Genomic DNA, 10895 nt, shown 5'->3' on the forward strand with positions numbered 1-10895 from the left:
ATGTTAAAAAAAGGCCTTGTTTTGCCATCAGAGGCATTTCCTGAACGTCCAATGGCATTCTGCCAAGACCTCCCATTAAATACTGACTCAGATCTGTATTTAAACAGTGGTCTGTGTGAAGATAAAAATGTGATCAATGACACTGAAAAAGGATTTCACAATGATAGATGTGAATTTAGTCCTTCAACAGCGCCTGTTATGTAAGCCCCTGGCAAAGCATATTTTGTTAGATAAGCCCGTGCAAGGACAACGTTTGGAATAAACCTTTCGTGTGCACCACTGAGCAGAAGGGAACACAAAGCTTGTTTCCTGTTTGTGCCACATTCAAACCCCTCCCCTCCATTTCCTTCCCTTGGGTTCGATTGTGCACCTGCACCCAAAGGCCAGCACAAACACTCTTAGCTGCTCGCCGCTCAACTGGGTGCTGACTTCACCAGCTGCACAACAACACATGTGGAGGAACAATACAGCTCCTGGGTGAAAACAAGGTTGTTTTCCACTGATCCTTGACAGTGTGAATGGAAAGTCCAGGATGCCTTCAGATTCCTTTGCATTCCTCTCGTTTGTTATTGACTGTTTACCTTCAGTCAGCTGGATGAATATAGATGTTATATCCATCTTATTATGTAGAGGAATGAAAGGACAAACAAACATAAGGATTCTAGGTCACACTGATGGATGTGGTTAAGGAAAAGTACACTGCAGGGACCTGATGGGGCTTTTGAAAACACAAGAGGAAAACTTTTTTGTTTCTATCTAATTTTTTACTTTGTTCATTTCTTATAACTGTTCACAATATGTATTGTGGAAAAATAGCCTTTGGTTTACCACACATCAAAATAATGAATGACAGCTGAAAAATGTGCTTGTCTTTGACAGATCAAAACACAAGGTGTAAAGAATGCCAAAGTGTTCTCTGCTGAATCTATTATGTGAATTAATCCACAAGAAGTCATGAGGTTAAAGAAAACAAAGCGACACTAACAAGGCAAACAGTAAAGAGTCAGTCTTTTTTTTTAATAACAAGGTTATTTATGTGTTCAAATTGTGCAGTGGTAATGTTTACAGACAGTTTATGACATCATGAGCACTGATTTAGAGAAGTGGTTTAAATGACCATAACTATGTTTGAAGTGCGGTCTGGATTATAAATTATCATGAACAATACATAAACCAAAAATATCCTACATGGCCATGGTACAGTACAGCAAACCATTATTATTGTATTATTATAGAGGAAGTCAATGTGCTTTGGTTGGCAAGGCAATGACACATTTAATGATGGACCCTCAGTATTGTGGACATTTTTTCTATTGTAAATTGTGGCCACAACTAGGAAGGAAGTTTTCATTTTTCTGATTAAACGGTAACCAAAATCTTGGCACAAGTTGTTTGACTGACCTTCACTTAGCTGTTCCAACACATCCTCATACCCAAAACAGCCGTTGCACTGTACCAGCGACAGGCCCTTTGTTGTTTCTGTTAAAGGCTGTATAGGTTCAGGCGTTCGAAGAACTTGGTTAGGTTTCGGGAAATAAATGGTTTGGATTCCTTTGCTGCCATAATAATTTTACAGCCACAACAGGACGTCGCCTTAGAACAAGGTAAATATGGGTCATAACAAGCTGCCTTCAAAGTCAACCTATATGGGTTTTTTTCTAATGTGGACAGGATATATGGCGAGCAACAACAGTACTACTATATAATACCAACTAATACATTAAATCCACACCAGCCAATGTTTTTACTGTTTGGTGCCAGCACACTTATATTTAATCAACTCTTTGGTTCATATTGTTAATTTGTTAACATCTACAGAGGATACTACGGAGCCCCAGACATGACATGGTCAAAAAAAAATTTAATTGTGGCCACAATATAGCTATAACGTGCGCACAAAATACAAATTAATAATATTAATATCATTCCTGGACAGCTCGCTAAGCAAATCGAGCGCACCTTCTCTAGAAACCGCAATAGCCTATGTGATGTCCTTAAGTTGAGCGTCTTTTCTTATTCTGTTGTAGTCAATATCTTGTTATTCCGCATTTAGGCAGTGCCTTTCACTGACCATCTCCTTTGAAAGTAGCATCATGTGTGTCAGACTCTCAGCTGAGGGATTACATAGGCTATATGAGCCGCAGCGTTTAATGATGCCACCGAACGCAGCTGTGCAGTTACAGTAGCGCTCACTGTATGTATCGCGTTGCCAAGGGAACCTATAGCCTATCAGTGATCAGAATCCAGTTTGTATTGATTTGCAGGTTGTTGTTGCTCTGACTGAACTACTGAAGGTGTCTGTAGTGTTCTCTGGACATTTGTCCTTCAATAAAATCACAGAAGATTAAAAGTTCACTATATTATAGGCCTACTTAAATAACTGCCTAAATGCGGGATAACAAGATATTGACTACAACAGAATAAGAAAAGACGCTCAACTTAAGGACATCACATAGGCTATTGCGGGTTCTAGAGAAGGTGCGCTCGATTTGCTTACCCAGTTGTCCAGGAATGATATTAATATCAATAATTAGTATTTCGTGCGCACATTATACCTACTTCGTGGCCACAAATTAGTATTTTGTGCGCACGTTATCCTTATTTCGTGGCCACGAAATGTTAAATTGTCGCCACAATTTAGTATTTCATGGCCTCGAATTAGTATTTTGTGGCCATAATTTAGTATTTTGTGGCCACGAAGTAGTATTTTGTGCACACGCTATAGCTATATTGTGGCCACAATTAAAAAATTTTTTTACCATGTCATGTCTGGGGCTCCGCAGGATACAGAGCAACACATGTGTTTGTGTTTCTGGGTACCAGACAAGTTTAAGTCCAATATTCATTCTTCTAGATCTGTTTTTGATCTCCACACACTCCTAAGAGAAATATCTGTTTTTTTAACTGCTACCATGTTCACCAACTAGTCACTAACTTTGTCTGTCTGTTGTTTGGCACTCAGTGGTTGGGTTTTTAGAGCTTTTATACAGAAAACAACTGCATCCGGAAACAAAAATGATGAGAGAGGTGAGAGTAAACCAAAACAATGACCTGAGAGATGCTGCAAATCATAGCTGGGCTTCTTCACTATGCGGAACACCTTTCACATCATAGTTGTGTGATCCATACTAATATAAAAAATATTGATTATGGCATCTTCAAAGCATAGGTCAGTCTTACGCACCACTGTTAATTCAGTGTTTCCTTCATAAGAAGATACAACAGCTAGATACAATGGGAAATTGAATATAATAATAAGAAAAACAAACAAACACCAGGCCTAGTGCATAGATGCAGTCCTTTAATCATGATCGAATAACTAAATATTAACAAGAGTGCTTCAATTACTTCTAGCACTCAAACCAACAGAAATGTACACAGAACAAAAAACTAAAATTACCCCCTGCCACTATTGTTACAGAGAAAACACTGTCATTACTTAAAAACACGTCTTTATGTTTCTTGCATAAGGTCTTGTTGAACACTGACATTTCCAGCATTGGTCAGTCATTGTATGTCTGCAGGATGCCCTCTGATTATATTGTTTACAGAACTAATGAGAGCAGAATTGAAGTCATTGTGAAGAAGTGAAAGGAGTAAACAAGTTTGTTTGCATTTTGAATTGTCCTGTAGAAAAAGAGTGATTGATTAACGTTTGTAAGGACAAAGTCCATTTGCTCTGAAAACACCAGCAGAATTCCTCAGAAATAATCCAATTTGGTTTGGACATGTAGCTGAACACACACACACACACACACACACACACACACACACACACACACACACACACACACACACACACACACAGTACTCATACATTCCCTCCCACTACATCCAGTGCCACATCTGCAGATGGTGTAGGAGTGGTTTACAGTAAAACCACCGGAGCTGCAGTGAAATTACAGAAGTAAATCAAAACACTCACAGACTGTGCTCGCTCCCAGATGTATCTTTACTTTTGTTTTTAGTAAGAGCGTGGGCAGCTCTCATCCCACCTCAGACATCTATTGGGTTTAACGCTTTATTGGGAGGATTGGGAAACAGGAGAGTGGGCACTTCATACTGATATAGAAACTAAATGCCTACGCTTCGTCTTTAAAAAAAAAAAGGTTACATGAATATGTGTTCACCGACTCCTTTTAAATATTTACTTTTCATGGGTCCTCAGCTTTAATTAGACAGTATATTGGTTCATGAGAGGAGGGATGATTTAAAGGAAGAGGGCGAAGGAGGCAGAGTGAGAGGAGAGAAGTGAACTGGTGCATGAACTCTATGGCCTGGAGTTAGACCTTTATTTTGTAAGTGAACAATAAAGACACAAAATGAAAACAACAACAAGATTTTTTCTCTGTCATCACAGAATTCTGCCCATACAGGGGCCAAATTTCACCCACACAACAAGATTGTGCAAGTTTCCAAAGAAGTGCTGTGCATGGCTGTGACGGCAGCATTTTCATTGTCCAAATGGCAGACAAATGGTGTGTAAAGAGAGTGTTATTAACAAGTTGTGTTTTTACTGACCCAAAATCCACAATCTTATTCCTAGAATGGAATGAAAAAGGGGCATTTTTCTTTGTTCTACATTAACTTTAACCAAGTGAGCTTCTATCTCCTACATAACAAAAGTTAAATAAGTCACATGAATTGGGACAAAACATACTCCAAGAGCATGTTGCTTAATCGTTGGCCACCAGTCCACTAGAGTATGACTGAGGTTAAGTTTGGTATTCTCTTTGCAGTGATTCATATGTTTTTCATGGATTCGTTGGAAGCAAGTTTATAGTTTTTTGGCAGAACATTCAGTCTGAGGAGGGTTGGGTGAAAGGGTTCACCTGCTTGACGTCTTCTTACAGGTACTTGCAATATTTTATATGCCGACTGCACTGCAATATGATTCCACATACTTAGAGGTATGCACAGACCATCAAATATTCTTTTAAGTTAAGGTTTTACCTGCCATCATTTATGTAAAGCAGATGTAGGTCAGTGTGGGGAGTGTAAAGGTATTTTATACAAAGAGAGTAATATGTAACATCCAATGTGTGCGTGAAAGTGGGTCATGAATGTCAATGTGTATATGCATGTACCTTCCATCCTCAGAGGATATCTGTGTGTGTGACACTGAAGTCAAGGGCACATCCAGGAAACAGGCCCTCTGTCCGACTATCATCCATCACCATTAACCATCGCAGGACTCCCACATGAAAAGGCAGAGGGGTCAAAACTGGAGGAAAAAAAAAGAGGAGGAACAAGTGTTGGTGTCTTTTTGGCCTCATTCAGAGAAGAGGTACATCCAATTTGTTCAGCAAATATGCAGTCTACTCTTCATTCAAGTAACTACAATCCTGTGGAAGTTGGTTCTCACTACAGCTGATCGACCAATTGAATTCTGGTTTGTTTCCTACTTTAGTGCAGATGACAGAAATGATCTTTTTCGGTGAAGGGCAGCGAGATGCAGGTTTCTAGGAGTGAGGACGACCCAAAAGCAACTATAGAAAACACCAAACAACAAAGGATTCTGGGTGTGAGGGGATGGCCAGCCCATTCAATTAAATCTTTGCACAAATAACTTGGGTGTACACTTTGAAATCGTGTGCAGTGCATTCTCAAGAGTCACATTTTGCATGTCAGGTAGCACAGGTGGAGGTTGGGGTTGAAGCTGGGATGTCAAGCAAACACAAGACTTTTTTGTGTTCCGTGTAAAACCAAAAGTAAATGTTGACTTGTGTTCAATTATGTCTGTAAGTTAACAGATGTAACATAGTTAACTTATGTTGTAAACACAATGTCATGTCAAGATTATGTAACTTGTTTTGCTTTAAAATAACAGCTGTTGACGGTACAGTATCTTGTGATAGGTTGAATAGTGTCTCTGTCTCAGCCACTCTGCCCCCATCACTTGTTTATGATGTAATGAGTTTTGTTTATAGTGAGCACCTACATTATATCTGGCAAATTATTACAGACCTGGGATATTTCTTTATGACAGTGGTGTTGCACTCTGCACTCTTGCACTCAAAGACAACTGCAACCGTTAAATTTCTTTTCTCGCCATGAGAATGAAGGTCACCAACTGGATCTGCTCTCCACATAAGTTAACAGGAAGGATTGGGGTATCGGAAACATGCAATATGCATATGGCATAACCATAACCATATTTGGCATTGCCAAAATAAACTTTGGCAGGGCATATGCTTCAAAAAATAGCTTCAATTTTTAATTTCATGTTGAAACAACTCTGTGTTAAGAGTGGTTTAGGCACAAAGCTCACTTGTTAGGTTAAAGAAAATATCATGTTTCGGGTTACCTGGTTCTGTCCCGCACAAATTCAAAAATATTTGATTTTGTTGCCATACATTTGGATGGAAAATATCCCAACATCTCCATAAAAATATCCAATGGTTTCACAATAACAAATGTTGAAACGCAAGTGGCCTCTTGATTAACAAACATCTCGCCTCGCTGTAACACCTTCACCATACCTGACTGTCAGTAAATGTAATGTGAACTCGATACGACACGTATTGTAAAAAACTGACCTGCTTAAATTTGACGGTATCCATGTTTGCAGTATTATTCTGACAACACAGATGACATAGACAGGCGTAGACAAGACTGAGTTGGGATGATTGTTCACATCTAATAGGCAACTGTTCCTCTCACTTGGTTTGATGCCTCTTCATGTGTTCATATCTGTTCTTAACAGCAGGAAAAAACACACACAGATGACGACTGACGTTCAAGCTTTAGTCACCAATTGTGTAATCAAACACCTGCATTTTCACCGTTTGTTTCACCAAATAGCCAAATACAAAGAACAAACAGCACAAAGGGAGCATTTCAGATGCGATTAAAATTGGAATACGAACACAGATCAGCTGTCTGCCAACCTGACTCATAATGGAGCATCTCTTCACAAGTTTTCTGTCACATGGCCACTGTTGCCGTGGGAGAAAAGGATAGATGGATCGCTTCACAGAATCAGTATAAGTGAGTGAATGAGACAATGTGCACTTGAATCAATGGGGGCTAGTGTGCATGTGCTCTTTTAATAGGGAGGATGACGATGAGGGGTAAATCAATGCATCACAAATGTGTGTGAGTCATGTACTTGTGTTTTCGAGAAGTTGAAGCCTCTTTAAATCTAATCTTTCAACTAAGCTGACAAAAGTGTAAAAATGTGTCTGAGGATCTTTTTCTGGCAAATCATTCATGTCTATAAAACACATAAAAATAATCCAGATATTGGGCATTATTCACCATCTTGAGAGTTTCTACACACACATCCAACTCTAACCCTAGAAGAAGTGAAAGCAGTGGCAGCTGTTCGTTATCATCTGTGCTCTTGCTGCAATCTTTTTGTTTTTATTATTGTAAAAAACTTAAGGGTCTCTTTTCTTCAGAAAGTCAAAAGCACAGATTGTTACCCACTTATTGACTCCAGACAGGGTCAGGGGCTTCCAGTAGCTGAGTCAGGCCTCTTACTGGAAGCCCGTGAGTCACCCGTCTTCCTCTCCCCCCTTATCCACCCCCCTTCTCCCCTCCTCATATATCCTGCATATTAACCTGAACTCTCCTCACACTTGTCTCTCGCTTCAGGTCCTTCATGAATGTAAACATAAATGCAAAAGGACAACTAAGCATGTTGGGATTTGAAGCAGGTCGCTGTTATTATACAGCTACATTGTTTGCTCTTCTTAACTTATCCAACATATAAGTGCGCGCATTCCTTAGAGAAAAGAATGTCACCATCAAAGCTTCCCACCCCCCCTACCCCAGCATCCATTATACCTCAACCCCTCCCCCGGTTCTCGGGTTCTCCCCCTTCTTCCTTCCCCCTTTTCCCGCACCGTAATGATCTCACCCAGCTGTCACTGTGTAATCCCACCCACACTCACTACTACACTAAAGTCTGTTGCTGCTGCTGGTGGCGGCTGACATAATTTGTTTTGTCCCTGTCACCATTTCCCTGAAATCCAAAAGACGCTGCCAGTCCGAAGCTTTTGAACATTTTCTTAAGCATTTTTGTTGAACTCTTAGTAATGCATTCACTGTGACTGTTATAGCAACAGCTTGGTAAGAGTTTTACTCTAAGATTTGCAGTTGGCAATAATTATTATTAGGATTAGGATCATATTGTGCAACTAGGGTTCAGAGTCCAAAGTAGCAATCCTATTGATCAAACAGACAAATTGAACAAGATAAATTGAACAAATGTGGACATGTAGAAACACTAGAAATGTAACTGAATACCATGCAGTACAAGACAATATAATCAGTAATTATTGCAGAAAAAGTAAAAAAATAATTTCTGATACCATTGCAACAAAAACTGAAATCTGCAATAATTGATTATTTTGGCCACTTGAAGGCAACAGATATACAACACCGACATCATATCACCTTTAAGGATGATATGTTGGACATTTACACATCCAGCGGCAGACAAAGAGATACATGTAGGTCCAATATTTACTCTGCTTTCAGCTCTGTTTTTGTTCTCCACTAACTCCTCAATGACATAGCTGGTGCTTTTGCTGCTAAATGCTCCACTAGTTAGTTGCTTACTTTGTCAGTCCCAGCAGCTAGTGTTAGAGATAGGTTATAGGGTAGCCGTATAGGTTTTTCTCTAACAGCTGCCTGCTGCTACACTTTGATAGAGGTTTTCAAAATTTATTTTGCTTATAAGTTGTCATGTGATCTTTTCTTAATGTATAAATATTTTCTATATCCATTTTAATATGATAACCATGATAAAGTGATCAAAGTACATTTGATCATACTGGTGTAGCTAATATACTTTTAGTTACAATTAGTTTTATTAGCTGTACGTGATTTCATCTTAAGTGACTCGTAGTTACCAAAGAAGATCAATTTCTCTATAATTTCTCTGTAACACAATCTTTCATTGCTCAAACACCTGCCAAGATGACTGTTGACTGTCATACAGCCCACTGAATTTACTACTGGATAATACTGAGACATAAAAAATAGGCTAGTGTTTAATTTAGGGCCTGGTTAAAGTCATCCACTTAAACCTGCGTAGGACGAGGCAAGAGACAGGTGAATTATGACTAAACTACACCTGTTGTTACTAAATGTCTACTTTTAGGTTGCTTGTAGTCAATATACAATTTGACTGCATCAGATTTTACTAGAGAAACATTTGCCTTACAGTATATTTTGTCATGTGACTTACAACTAAGGACAAGACTGCTACTTTCCCAGTTTCTCCTAATGAAGTATTCAGTAACTGCTTAAGTAATTCGAATGAATAATGTGAAAATGAGAAACATCTCTTGCGTTATCTGCTTTTGCATGTGTGTGTAGGAGAAAGACCTGTAGGCAAGATGATGAGTGGTTTCCATAAATACAGAACAACTCACAGTGTGACCTTCACACTAAACGCTTTCGCATCAGCTCTGTGCATATGCACAGGGCACAGATTTGTTTGTCATGATGTTCTTTCCCTGATGGACGTTGCTTGACAACGTGTGCAGACAAGAAGCAGAAATCATCCGTAACTCAATTTGACCACCTTTTCATTTGACCAATTAAGCTTATGGAACCATATGGCCTATGTTTGTTAAACTGACTCAAAAGAGATAATTATTTATTTTGCTATATTTGGGAAACATTTTAGGCCAGACAAATCTCACTGACATTAATTAATAGCTTCTAAATGTCTTAAGGTTTACATAAGATGTTTTTTTAGAAAGTCTGAACTCTTTTTTATTTAATACTTCTTGAAGTTTTTGTCTTCAAGATTTCAAAAGAATGAGACAAGTGAGAACAAAGAAGAGACAACATCTGACAAAATGTGGAATAAAAACAAAAAGTAACTGTATGCAAATACATCCTAACAATAACAACTGTTTGGCTAACAGGGATGGCGCTAACGTCATAGTTGCAGTTTATCGTATTTACATTGACATCCTTGATTTCATATGCCATTCGGACAGGAAGTCTCCCTCAAAAGCAGCTGTGGGCATCATGTAGTCAAAAAAAAAATAAAAATCTCATGAGGGCCCTCACCAGAGCGTCGCCACGGTCAATGCGGGTGCATGTGTGTGTATAGGCGTACTTTGTGCTTTCCGCGCATTTGTGATCCACACATGGCTGAGCACAGCCGGAAGCTGTGCACTTGGGAGCCTGGTGTAGGAGTTGGGTTATTGACGAGAAAACCCTGCAGCCTAAAAGACTCAGAGATCAGCTATTCTCGCCTGAACGGTGATGTGTCAGAATGGAAGAGGCGTCAGTGATCAAAAAATGAGTGCCGCCCACAGCTTCAGGGCCCGGCCGTAGTGTAAGTCTAACACTGTGTTTATGTAATTGAATGTTTATGCAATGAAAAGGACAGGACTGTGTTGAGGTGGATGACAGTGGTGCAGTGGTAGATGAGGGGGTGGGAATGGTGTGCACCCACCTTGCTTTAATTACCATATTTCAGAGGAAATTAGACTGTTGTAGGCAGAATAGTATATATATTTAGAGTGTATTCTAAACATTTAGAGAAAGAGATGAGGTGTGTTTTTATGCTCTGACAGAATAAAAATGTGTTGTTTTAACCCTGCCTGTGCCTACAACGACCCACACTGCGCACACACAGAGCAGGATTTACTGCACATATTCCTGTTGTTACATGAAAACCTAAATTAGATAATCTTCTTGTTTTCCCTTCAATTTAAGGATAACTGTGTTATGGGTTGAGTAATTTCTCCAACTATGTGGGCTTGTGAAATCTTTTTCAAAGCCCCACCAGATACTGTCGCCAGACTAGTTTTCTTAAGTCCTGAAGATAAAGTTAATGCAGCGTGTAAATATTCCAGTTCCTGTGAAATAAAATAATCATGTAAATTACCACTTTGCCTTTAATGCCCACTGTGTTGAATAAT

The 10895-nt window shown here is 39.2% G+C and overlaps 1 protein-coding gene and 1 long non-coding RNA gene across 2 annotated transcripts in view; one reads left to right on the plus strand and one right to left on the minus strand.

The window, feature by feature from the left end:
* The window catches only part of LOC115592178 (chondroitin sulfate proteoglycan 4-like), a 34117-nt gene extending 28914 nt beyond the window's left edge, over positions 1-5203 (minus strand). The window contains exon 1 of the mRNA XM_030434721.1: positions 5088-5203. Coding sequence (XP_030290581.1) covers positions 5088-5094 — 7 coding nt within the window. The 5' untranslated portion in view covers positions 5095-5203. The remainder of the gene's footprint in view (positions 1-5087) is intronic.
* Positions 1476-7183, plus strand: LOC115592179 (uncharacterized). The gene is made up of 3 exons (XR_003986082.1): positions 1476-1604; positions 5101-5287; positions 5411-7183. It is a non-coding gene; the product is annotated as an uncharacterized LOC115592179 (long non-coding RNA).
* The last annotated feature ends 3712 nt before the right edge of the window (positions 7184-10895 follow it).

This window comes from Sparus aurata, chromosome 12 (genome assembly GCF_900880675.1).
Source record: "Sparus aurata chromosome 12, fSpaAur1.1, whole genome shotgun sequence".
Classification (NCBI taxonomy): domain Eukaryota; kingdom Metazoa; phylum Chordata; class Actinopteri; order Spariformes; family Sparidae; genus Sparus; species Sparus aurata.